This window comes from Myotis brandtii, unplaced genomic scaffold (assembly GCF_000412655.1).
Source record: "Myotis brandtii unplaced genomic scaffold, ASM41265v1 scaffold75, whole genome shotgun sequence".
NCBI lineage: Eukaryota > Metazoa > Chordata > Mammalia > Chiroptera > Vespertilionidae > Myotis > Myotis brandtii.
Window position 1 is genome coordinate 281,582 of NW_005370991.1, and position 12,999 is coordinate 294,580.

General features: G+C 52.8%; 1 protein-coding gene across 1 annotated transcript in view; it reads right to left on the reverse strand.

Moving 5' to 3' along the window:
- KCNJ5 (potassium channel, inwardly rectifying subfamily J, member 5) overlaps nt 1–12,999 on the reverse strand; it is a 26,042-nt gene that overhangs the window by 4,778 nt on the left and 8,265 nt on the right. Inside the window, exon 2 of the mRNA XM_005882994.2 lies at nt 2,217–3,164. Within this exon, the coding sequence (XP_005883056.2) occupies nt 2,217–3,153 (937 nt within the window). The 5' untranslated portion in view covers nt 3,154–3,164. The remainder of the gene's footprint in view (nt 1–2,216; nt 3,165–12,999) is intronic.

The following is a 12,999-nucleotide window of genomic DNA, read 5'->3' on the forward strand; positions in this document are numbered from 1 at the left end:
GCTCCTCTCGGGTAGACACCTGGGCCAGGCTGGGAGGAGGCAGGCGGATTAGCCTGTTGGAAACTAGTGACAATTTTGGGGTCCCTGCCTCGGTGTGAATCTTGACCCTACAACTTGGTAGCACCTCTTCTGGACAAATAATAACGCGCCTGCCTGTGCCTGTGTCCTAACCTGGGACCTAGGGAACACTGTCTCCTAGGGCTCTGGGAGGGCATTAAATGAGATCTTACGTGTTGGAAGTTCAGAGCCGGGCCTGGACGTTGGGAGGGTTCGATGAACCCCAGCTGTTGCTATTACTCGACCTTGAGCAACAAGGTCACACTTTAGGGAGCGGCTGGCGGACTCTGCCAGCTCAGGATTCTCAGGCAGGAACCTCCACCCTCTGCAATCCCAGTGGCCTAATCCCATTTGTCCCCATGGGTCTGATCTGACCCCTCATTCGTGGCCTTGGAGTTGAGCTCCTCCTGCAAAAACTCAGCCTGTTCTTACCCTGAGCCCTGCACCAAGCTCGGCACAACCTGTGAGCCCCAGCCCGGCTGGAGGAGGCTTCTGGCACCCTGACTGCCCTCAGTCCCAGGGGCTCCCGCAGCTGCTGTCACATGCTGCCTGGCCCGGCTCAGCCCAGCAGATGGCCAAGCGGCCTGGCTGCACCGGCCCCTGGGACCCATTAGCATCCCCAGCCACGTCCCACTGGCTCCGCAGGGGAGCTCTGTGTCTGCCCCCGCCTGGCTCGCCCACCCAGCAGCCAGCTTTCTGGAAGGTGCGGACGGCTTGTTTGGCCGCCGGTGTGACAGGCCCCTAACATTTGGGGCAGCGTGGTGTGGAGGACCAGGCGTTAGATCTGTAAGTGTAGGCCTGGGTGTGACCACCTCGTCTGCTGGAAGCTGCCCCCTGCAGATGGAAGCCAGCCCTGCATTGTTGTTGCAAAAATTAGAAAAATGTTTCTACAACTGAGTTTTCTACAAGTGCTCCATCTACTCAGTGAAAAAAGGAGAAAGTAGTAAGAGGAGTGAGGGGGAGGGGACTAAGAAGCAGGTTTGGCTAGGAGGCCCCTCATCCAGGGGGTCCGGCCACGGTGGGTGTGGGGCTTGGACTCCTCCAACCAGGACTCCCCAGACCCCCACACAGAGCTCCATGTGGCTGAGGAATGAGGACACTCGCGGCTGCCAGCTGCCTGTCAGAGTCAACAGCTAAGCAGGGCAGTGCCAGGCTGTCTGTGGAGAGGGCACGGCTTGGGCATACATGGATGTGGAGAGTTCTCTGCACACCCAGTGTTCGCTGAGCCGGAAGCTGGGGGCAGGCTGCTGGGGGCAGGGGGAGGAGCCAGAAGAGCCCCCCTCCCACAGGTCTGGGACGTAGGTGTCTCTTCAAAAACAGGACTCCGAGCCGGGCCTGCATAGCTCAGTGGTTGAGTGTTGACCTATGAACAGGAGGTCACAGTTCTATTCCCGGTCAGGGCACCTGTCCGGGTGGCGGGCTGGATCCCCAGTGTGGGGCATGCAGGAGGCAGCCGATCAATGACCATGATTCTTCATCATTGATTTTTCTATCTCTCTCTCCCTCCCCTTTCCTCTCTGAAACCAATAAAAATATATTAAAGAGAAAAAAAAGAAGATTCTGAGACTTGGGGAATCCCTGAGTCTGGGAAATGCAGCTCACTTTCCTCTCTTCACCAAGCAATTCACAGCATGGAAAGACACCATCAAGTCCCTTTGTTAAGAATCAAGTCCCTTTTTTTAACCCCGTGATCCCCAAAGACATTTGATCACACCGCTCCTCTCGGGTAGACACCTGGGCCAGGCTGGGAGGAGGCAGGCGGATTAGCCTGTTGGAAACTAGTGACAATTTTGGGGTCCCTGCCTCGGTGTGAATCTTGACCCTACAACTTGGTAGCACCTCTTCTGGACAAATAATAACGCGCCTGCCTGTGCCTGTGTCCTAACCTGGGACCTAGGGAACACTGTCTCCTAGGGCTCTGGGAGGGCATTAAATGAGATCTTACGTGTTGGAAGTTCAGAGCCGGGCCTGGACGTTGGGAGGGTTCGATGAACCCCAGCTGTTGCTATTACTCGACCTTGAGCAACAAGGTCACACTTTAGGGAGCGGCTGGCGGACTCTGCCAGCTCAGGATTCTCAGGCAGGAACCTCCACCCTCTGCAATCCCAGTGGCCTATGCTTCTGGGGGTGGGGCAACCAAGGAAGACGAAGTGTCTTACCTGTGGCCTCCACCATCCCTTCTAGAATGACCACGATTTCAAACTCCTCTTGACCCAGCTGGGCCCGGGACATCTCCCAGAAAGGGCTCTTCTCGTTGATCTCGTGGGAGATGATGAGCGGCGACACGAGGAAGAGGCGGTCGTCCCCGGTGTCAAAGCCCACGTTGATGTCGGTCTGGTTCAGGGGGATGAACTCCCCCTCCTTGGTCTGCCGGGACTTGATGAGCTTGGCCCGGATGGAGGCCTCCACGATGTGGGAGTTCCTGAGGTCCCCCACGCGGAACATGAGGCAGAGCTTCTCGTCCCGCATGGAGATGACCGCGTGGTTGGAGAACATGAGCGTCTCGGCTCTCTTCTTGGGCTGACTGATCTTGACGAACATGCAGCCCACCATGAAGGCGTTGACGATGGAGCCCAGGATGGCCTGCACCATCAAGAGGATGATACCCTCCGGGCACTTCTCCGTGATCACCCGAAAGCCGTACCCGATGGTGGTTTCCGTCTCGATGGAGAACAGGAAGGCCGACACGAAGCCACTGAGGTTTTCGACACAGGGAATCCACTCTTTGTCCCCGACGTGGTCCAGGTCACCCCGGATGTAGGCGATGAGCCACCACAGGAAGCCGAAGAAGAGCCAGGTGATGGTGTAGACCATGGTGAAGACCAGCAGGTTGAAGCGCCACTTGAGGTCCACCAGCGTGGTGAAGAGGTCGCTCAGGTACCGGTAGGTCTCCTGGACGTTGCCATGGTGCACGTTGCACTTGCCGGTCTTTTCCATGTAGCGCTGGCGTGGCTTCTTGCCCTCGGCCAGCAGGCGGGTGTGATCCGTGGCGATGGGTACGTAATCGCGAGCCTGTTTGGGGATCTTCCTGGGGTCTCTGGGAGTGACTCCAATCTCCATGTTCTGGTTCATGGCATTCCTGGAATCCCCAGCCATCGCTGGGACACCTGAGTTAAAAATAAAGACATCATCATGAAGTGGACTATTCTGATTCTTAGAGACACCGGACTTCAAGGTCACTCTCGCCTCTGAGCTCACCAAGGCCTCTCTTCTATGTACAGTCGACCAGACTGTGGGATTCTCAAGGGAAGGGAACATGTTTTCTTAATGATTGACTTGTATCCCTGGTGACTAGTACAGGGTCGTTGAGGTATAATAGAGGGTCAATAGGTGTTTGTTGAAGGAATCAATGAACAGTTCCTAGGTGCAAAGTAGACACAATGTGGTTAAGGGAGTTAAAGAAATCTGGGAGCGATTTAAAAAATTACAATTGCAACAACTTACTAAATACTTCCCAGAGCCCACATATTATACAGGGACTGTCATTTGTGTTATGCCCAGATTTCAAGATCCCCACAGACCTACAGGGAGCCAGCCAAGTCTGATGCAAAAGCATAAGAGTCTGTATTCGAGCTAGCTCGGCTCCCCCACCTCACCGACACAGCAGCAGGAAGCAGAGAGAGAGAACTCTGTGTGGAGAGGGGTTTTATAGGGGGTTGGAGTAAGGGGAGGAGAAAGGGCTGTGGGCCTTGCCTATTGGCCAGGCGAAAGTCGGTATCTTGTTCCTGGGTGTGGCTAGCAGAGGCTTAGACTTCCGGGAAGAAGCTCCTTGCCAAGCACATGGCCAAGGTAAGATGGAGGGCGTAGCACTTACCCTGAGGCAAGATGGAGGGCCTAGCCCTCGCCCTTTCAATTTGTATCCACAACAACCCATCGGAGTAGGATCCTGTACTCTCTGTCATAAATACTGTATTGTTTGCTTACGCATCATGTTCATTTCTAATAGTCTCTTTCCCTCCATTAGAATGTAAGCTCGGTGGTTGCCAGAGGCAGGAGGGAGTGGGAGGGAGGGAGTGAAATGGGTGAAGGGTTCACCTGGCTGATGGCTGGCATGGCTCAGTGGTTGAGCATCAACCAGAAACTAAGAGGTTGCTGGTTCGATTCCTGGTCAGAGCAGATGCCTGGGTTGCGGGCTCAATCCCCAGTGGGGACCTTGCAGGAGGCAGCTAATCAATCTCTTCCTCTCTTTCATCGATGTTTCTATCTCTCTATCCCTCTCCCTTCCCCTCTCTCTCAAAACCAATGTGTATATATATATATATATACACACACACACACACACACACACATATATATATGTATACATGTATACATATGTATATATATATTTAAAGAAATGGGTGAAGGATTCAAAAGGCACAAACTTCAGTTATAAGGTAGGTCCGGAGGGTGCAGTGTCCAGCATGGTGACTATAGGTAACAACGCTGCATCGTCTACTTGAAAGTTGCTGAGAGAGTAGCTCTTAGATGTTCTCACATAAGAGAAAATACTGTAACTGAAGTGCTAAGGACGGTACCTAGACTTACTGTGGTGGTGATTTTGCATTGCATACACATATCAAATCATTATATTGTTCACCTAAAACTAATGCCATGTTCTATGTCAGTTGCATCTCAAAAATAAATTTTTTAAAAGGCTGTAAAACATTTTTGGAGTGTGAGCTGCGCTTGAAAGAAACACCCAGAAGCTGTGGTACTGGCTCTGATTTTCTGATATTCTGCTCACACCGTGTAAGATGCTAGAAGATTATCTCTGATCTTCACAACAAAGCTATCAGACTGGTGCTGTTATTCTCTCTCCAACCTTCCGATGAGAAAGTGAAGTTCAGGCAGAGAGTGGCTGAGTGAGGGCTGGGTTCTGGTTTCCTCTAGCCAGCACCCACCATATGTGGCCTGCAGAGTGGATGTTCTATGGCTCCTGCGTAGACTGATGAGCTGCTCCCTCCAGAAAGTTCTATGACCTTCTGATCCTGGGAGAAGCTGCAGGAATTCATTTATTGTCTTCACTAGCTGAGACCCTCAAAAGCTAGTAACCTTTGAAGTCCTAGCAAAGGTCAGGGCTGTGCACCACCCAGTTAATCTAGACACCACCCAGTTAATCTCTAGATAATGGTAGCTGAAGCATCATCCCCACCTTAGTTCACTGAATTCCTTAGATACTTGTGTAGATCCTTGTTGATTATTGTTGATCAGATATTCTGCCTATTTCTGGAAATTGTCTACCGATGAGCTAATCCTTGTGTCATTCAAACCACCTTACCCTAGGGCTACCCCAGACAAACCTCCTTACCCTAGGGCTACCCCAGATCAAATAAAAGGTTGGAGCGGTCTGAATGTCGGTGGAAGTCCTTCTGGACTTGCCCGCCTGGTCCCCCAATATTTCAAAATTATCTCGTGTCATTTTTCTCTCATTTGTGTGCAGCTCCTCTTTTCAGATCCCGAACCCTGATCCATGCAGGACGTGGAAGGAAACACACGACATCTGTCACCAACAAGAAGCCACCTCGGGGACCGGGACTGCTATCATTCAGTCCTTCTTCCTCTTTATAAGCAAGCTTTTTTTTTTTTTTTTTTTTTTTAAATTTCCTGGGGTCTCGCCTTCCCCAGAAACTGCATCCCCAATAGAACAACCCGGATGAATGTCCCCTAACCACAGAGCCAGCTGCCTCGGGTGACGCTGGCAGCCCCTTTCCTCTGCTGAAGGGCGATGGCAAAAGTTCCAGATATCTCACTGAGGGGCACAGGAAGGGCTGTTTGTGTCGGACATCTGTTGCCCACTCTGCACAGGGCCACCTGCTCCCGCTCCTGGACGCGACAGTCACAAAGGCAAATGAGGGATCTGCTGTTTGCAGGATCCCAGCATGAGTTTGCTCTGCCCCCAGGCAGGAGACTTCTACGGAAAACCTGATGGGAGATGTCCAGAAACAGTGAGACCTGCCAGGAATCCCAAGGCCCCGTGCACCCCTGGGACCTCAGCGGCTGGACCCAGATGAGGCCTTGGGGGAGCACTGCTGGGGCTCCCCAAGCCTCTGAAGCTGGGCAGGCAGGCGCAGTGCCCCCCAGAGGAGTCCGTGGCCGGGGCACCTGGGAAAGCACGCTCTGCTCTCCTGCCCTCAGCTCTTTGGGGAAAACAGCTTTCTGCTGATTTTCTGCACTGTTTCCTCTTTATTTTTAAACACACCGTCATATATTCTTGGAGGAGGAGGCCTTGTGCTGTCCTGGGAGCAGAGAAAGGTTTTCTAGGGCACTCGGCCCAGATGGGGAGCCGCTGGCGTCCAGCAGATGGGAAAGGGGGCTTCCTCCAGTCCGGTCCTGGGGCGCGTTCTCCCAGGGGCTGGAATTGTCTGCGGCAGCGGCTCCTCGCTCAGCCCAGGTGAGATCCGAGTCTTGCTCAGCTGCTCTTGAAAGAAACACCCAGAAGCTGTGGTAGTCGGTCCCATTTCCTGATGATGTCAGACTTGCTCTGGGATCCAAAGACACGGTCCCTACTTGCCTCGGCCTCAGTTTACTGCTATAAAATGCAAATACTGCCCTAACCGATTTGGCTCAGTGGATAGAGCGTCAGCCTGTGGACTGAAAGGTCCCAGGTTCGATTCCGGTCAAGGGCATGTACCTTGGTTGCGGGCACATCCCCAGTAGGAGGTGTGCAGGAGGCAGCTGATCGATGTTTCTCTCTCATCGATGTTTCTAACTCTCTATCCCTCTCCCTTCCTCTCTGTAAAAAATCAATAAAATATTAAAGAAAACAAAGAATGTGAATACTATTTTCTGCCCTTCCAGCCCTGGGGGCCATTATGGGGATCCAGGGAAAGAATGTCTGAATATGAACCTAAATGTAAATATAAATGTAAATGCATATGCATCAATTCTCCTTGAATTGACACATAATACAATATTCCATTAACCCCATTTTAAAGAGGAAGAAAGAGGCCTAAGCATCAGAGAATGGAAAGCACCCCACCGCTACCCTGATTTGCAGGGCAAGCTTGGAGCTGAAAGGCTTGGAGCCTCTACTACCCAGATTTCTTCAAAGAAAGAGCAAGTGCAATACCCATTTTAGAAACCTTAGCCTCCACGGCTGTGGCCCATCAAGTCAAAAGACTATTCAGGGGCAGTGGGATTCTTTTTATTAACTGGCATATCACATTGCATTATGAGATGTTCAAGAGCCATTCTATTAATTTATGCATCTGTTCAGCAAGCATTAGCTGAGCCACTACTACAGTCCATCTCCTGTGCTAAGAGCTGGAGATAAAGCACTGACTAAGATAAACACAGGTGCAGGCCTGTGTAGTTGATATTCTAGCCCTGCCCCTTTGAACCCAGGGGTCTGTGGGCACTGCCTGTGGAGGGAGGAGCAGGGAGAAAGGCCTGGCTGGGTACCACACCCACGCTCCGAGGGACCAGGGAGAGGCACCCATTTGAGCAAATCCTGTTAAACCTCATCAAGCCCCGCCCTGCTCTTCATCTTCAGTCCTTCCCGTGTCCCTGAGTGGGAAGCTGTGTCGAGACACGATTAAAGCTCCGGGGAAAAATGTCCAACAAAGTGGTTTAATCTCTTTGATATAAAAATACAAGGGAATCAAAAGAGGCAACGTCAAAGGAAGTTGTGTTTTAAGAGATATATTAACAAATGTCAAGTCCATTGCAATGGCCGTCAGTGTGAAGAATTCCAACCTCTCCCTCCCCAGTGAAGGGAACGCTGTCGAGGACGCTCTAGAACAGTGATGGCGAACCGTTTGAGCTCGGCATGTCAGCATTTTGAAAAACCCTAACTTAACTCTGGTGCCGTGTCACATATAGAAATTTGTTGATATTTGCAATCATAGTAAAACAAATACTTATATTTTTGACATTTGTTTTATATATTTAAATGCCATTTAACAAAGAAAAATCAACCAAAAAAATGAGTTCTCGTGTCACCTCTGACACACGTGTCATAGGTTCGCCATCACTGCTCTGGAAAGTCAGGAGTTTGACAGGAGCTGCCCTTGGGCATCAGCAGGGTTTCCTGAACAGGACACTGGGCTGCGAGGCTTGTCTCAGACTCAGTTTCCCTATCGTGGAGATGGGAAGTGCCGACATCCCCGTTCTCTCCTACACTGGGTCCAAGTCTGCATTCCCTGAGATGTGGGATACGACGGGGTGAGGTTGGAGGAAGAGTGGATATACTCAGATCTCACACTGAGCTATTTGTATGCGGTTCTGTAGGAATCTCCATGGCTGTACTGGTTGTTAAGACATGAAAATCCTCCAAACAGGTTGGTGAGTAGGCTGCCCCAACGCCCTCAGAGGCCCTCCAGGTGAGCAGGGAGCCTTAAAGGTGTGATCACAAAACCAACTGATGAAGGACATAGAAACAGAGGCGTGGATACATGGAACAGACCAACAGCTGTCCAGGGGGGTGGGGGAGGGGCGGCTGGATGAAAGAAGGTGAAGAGATTAGCCAAAGAACATATATGCATAACCCACAGACACAGACAACAATGAGATTTAAAGTGTGAAAACCCCTGGGAAACTGTGGCACAGATTCATTCAGTCGGTCAATCAGTGAAACCCCCATTGGAGAGCTGCTGTCAGTGAATGCTGTGTGGGCGCTGTGCTGGGTGGGTGCTGAGTGCTGGGTGGATGCTGTGCCGGGTGCTGGGGGCAGCAGGAGTGGGGCAGCGCTGCACCAGCCTCCCCTCACTTTCCATCACAGCATCTTGTTAAATGCTGACTCTGATTCAGTAGTTCGGGGGTTCCCAGTGTGGACGGAAAACCTAAACCTCAGGGCGCCTGCACGGTGGCCTCCCCAACTCAGAGAACACACAGGAAGGTCAGAATGTAAAAATTCCTAAGCAAAAGCGTGTCCGGGCAGGCAGTCACGTCCTTGGCCTGTAGCTTCCTGGACAAGGATCATTCTTCGCCTGAAGGGAGCCTGTCTGTTGTCCTGTGCAGCTAAGGGATCAGACCTCTGAATCTCAGAGACATCCCCTTTTCCAGACCTCCCAGGGCACAACCACTGGCACCTGAGCAGAGACCACAGAGCCCTCACTGTTCTCTCGTTCCCCGAATGCCATCTCCACCTGCTGTCAGTGTTAACCATTAACTGCCCCACACCCCGGGTGTAAAAGAAGGATGGGGTCTCCATTTGCCTTTTTATCTGATCCCAGCTGATTCCCTGCTTTGCTTTCTCCCGCCCCCTTCATCTACCACCCACGGATACCATGTAACCCCCTACATCCCCTCCTTTTATTCTAACGTATAAAATAAGCTGTAAAACTGCCATTCTCCGGAGCATTTTTTCAATCCACTGAGATTTTGCTTCCTGGCAATTGTCATCAATCTGGCTTAAATGAACTCGTAAAAACTCTACAGGTTTGGACATTTCTTATGTCAACTCCTGAACCTGCAGTTTTTCAAGGAACTTCCGGTGATGTGGATGCCGCTGGTCCTCAGCCCAGTCCCTACCCCGTTCCTCAGTCCAGGCTCGTCCTAATCAGTTGGGAGCTGGGCCTGTGACCCAGGCTGGAGAACCTGACCCCAGGCTAACAGGCAGCCTGGGCCAAGGACTGTGGCTCTATTTTCTGCCTTCGAGGAGCTCATGTTATGGCTGGTAACACACAGGCAACAATCAGTGCAACACAGAGTGACAGAGACCCAGGAGCAGCTCTAAGCTCTGCATGGCCAGGGTGGGCAGGAGGAGCCTGGGTGGGCAGGGTGAGCAGGAGGAGCCTTCCTGCCCTGAGAACCTGGGAGCAGACAGCATCACCCCAGAGGCTCATTTATGGGGCACCCAGTGTGTCCTCCCCGCTGGGTGCTGTCCATGCACTGTCTCCTTTAGCACTTACATGGAGGAAGTCCGACTGGTGGCCTCCTTTACAGACCACAAAGGCAGTGACTTAGTGACTTGCCTAAGGCCACTCCCTTATTAAGCGGCAGGACCTGACTCCACAGCCTCCCATGGCAGCACCGCTGCCTCTGAGGTGGCTCCTCCTCCACCCTCGGGGTTTGACCAGCTCGTCAATGGTTCTGAGCCTCTGGGCTCAGGCCCTGACACACGTGGCCAGGAGGCAGCCGGGTGACACGTGCTGATCTGAGCCAGGAAACCAGTCTATGATTTACTGCTCTGTGCCTCGTGGCCAGGCTGCACAGCAGGGCTGGGGCCGCCCCCTTGCTCCTGCTGGGGCCACCACTTTCTCCCTGCTGGGGCCACCCCCTTGCTCCTGCTGGGGCCACCCCTTCCTCTTGCTGGGGCTGAATCCTCCCCCACCTCCTGCTTTCAGCCAGAGCTAACAGCCATCTCTTAGTGCTCACAGCTGCTCCTGGATTTTTCTAACTCCAGCAATATTTGCGCCCCCAGGTCCCTAATTGCTCCAAGGAGACAGGGTGTCCACGTGTCCCAGCGAACATCTATTGTTCTGGAATAATCAGAGAGTCCCATTAACTCCCTGGAGTGTCTCTGTTTAACAATATGGCCCCTTACAAGGAAGAGACCATTAACTGACAGCCGCCAATTTCATTCCTAACAACTCGTGGCTGGATTTGACTCCATCTAAGGCAGTGGTTCTCAACCTTCTGGCCCTTTAAATACAGTTCCTCATGTTGTGACCCAACCATAAAATGATTTTCGTTGCTACTTCATAACTGTAATGTTGCTGTTATGAATCGTCATATAAATATCTGATATGCAGGATGGTCTTAGGCAACCCCTGTGAAAGGGTCGTTCGACCGTCAAAGGGGTTGCGACCCACAGGTTGAGAACCGCTGATCTAAGGTGTGTCTGCCTCTGTCGGGAGAGGGGTGAACATCATCACCCGTGAATGTTTTAGCTGAGTGGGGTGTGCAGTGTAGTCACCAGACCCACGAGGTTGGTACCGAGCTCTGCCGCCTACAGAGGCCGAGGAGGGAGGCCAGTGGCCCGAGCGGCTTCTTCTTTCAACACAGACACCGCAGGTGCTTGCTGATTGAATGAGACACTTTTCCTACTTTTATTCAAATGTGAGGTCTTGATAGAGAAAAAGAGTTTAAACGGTATAATTCTCTTTATTTTAGGAAAAGCAATTATATGAACACATGGTAAATGCACCCAAAACTTGCTCTGGGTTTGGGGCACACAGTAGGGAGTGGTGGGGACTGAGGTGAGCTGAACACACATGAAGTCTAGATAAGGAAGCTCTAGCCATGCAAGGATGTGGAGCTGGTACTGCAAGATCTCCCGCTTTCTTTTTCCAGAAAAGCTAGAAATGACTTTTAAACATGAAATTCCTTTTTGAAAAAAAAAATGTTGACAACGAACTCATCAGTTTTTGAAACAGCGAGCTAGCCTAAGAAAATATATCCGTGAGTCAGATTCAGTCAGTCAGCTGCCAATTTACACTCTGGGAGGGGCCTTTCCTCACAGGCACACGCCGGGCTGTACTTTGAGTTTGGCCGAGCGTGGTGTTAAGAATCGTGGCGACGTCGATACACTCTCCCCCAGCTTTCCTGTTTGCACTAATGAGTCTGCCGCAAACAGCCCGTCAGTTCTCAGCACAAAGGAAGCCAGGAGGCCAATCGGGGACTCACACACCATAGCAGAGAGGGGGGCCATGGGCTGCTCCCTGGTCCCCACCATCCTGGTTCCCAGGTCCTAACCAGCCTGTCTCCGCGTCCACAGCCTTGTCCCCTCTCCCTTCGCCCCTCCATCGTGCAGGTGGCTGCCATGACCCCAGAGCATCGGCTGCCTGGCTTTCTTCTCGTCTCCAGCTGCACCCCTTGCAGACTCGCTGCTGAGGGCGGTCTGGGGTAAGCAATCGGGCCTTCAGGCCACTGCTGGTGGAGGTGGTATCAGTGCCGAGAGATTGCTGGCTATAAATACCTCAGAGAAGGTGGAGGGGGCCCCTCTCTACAGGAGGGGGGGGCCAGGCCACCTCCAGGGCCATTTCTGGCTCAGATATAATGGATGCTGAGTGCCAGCGACGAGGGCATCCTGGGGAGACAGGGCTGTGGGGCTGTGTGAGGGGTGGAGGGAGACCACGTGGGCTGGTTTTATGCCCAGGATGCTCCTGGCCGTCGGGGGCTCACGAGAGCTCGGGAATGTACCCTCCTGTCAGCTCTGCTCCAAGCCGAGCGCCCGGGAAAGGGGGTTTAGTGGAGGTCTGCCCTGGCCCTGGTGACTTGGGCAGCCCCTCTCTGGAAGGCAGGAGGGGCTCCTGGCTGTGTGAGGGGGGTGGGCTAGGAGCAGGGCGAGGGGCTTCGGTGGGACCTGGAGCAGGGACAACGTGGATGAACAGACTGTCAGATGGGACACTTCTCCAGGATGCCCCTGCTCACCATGTCCTCATGCTGAGCTGCTGAGGCCTCTGCAAGGGGCTGCTGGGTAAGGCAGGTGCCAAAGTCCCGGGGACCAGGGCTCTGATGCTGAGAATGACCTTCTCTGGAACCCCACAGGTCTCCTCTCCTCGGGCCTCCATCCTGGGGCCGCCTCTGTCCCTCCAAGGGCAGCCCTTGAACCTGGTCCTCAGTGAAGTCAGGGTGAGGATGGGGATGCAGGACTTAGGTCACAAGCTCAGAGGGACCATGTGTCCCATCTGCGCCACTTTGCCTATGCCCCTTGTACTCTGTTTGCTTTTGGTTTGAATATATGTTCCGTGCGTGTCCTGCGGCGGGCTGTGCTCACCGGGTTTCTTTGCACAGTGTCGCCGGAAGTGACGTTTCTCTGTGTGTGGCTCCGCCCTGGCTGTCTTACATGTGCTAATTCACGTATTCATCTCAGCTTCCCTGTGCAGTGAGCACATGTGCGCACTGTACAGACAAGGAGACTGAGACTCGGAGGAGGCAGGGACTGGTTCAGGTCACACGGCTTGTGAACACGGGCCTGGCTGCTGCTGCGCCCAGGTTCCCCCACCCTCCCACTCGATGCCCATCAAAGTCCAGAGCATGAAACAGCCAGACCATGGTCCTGAAATGTAACCCTGA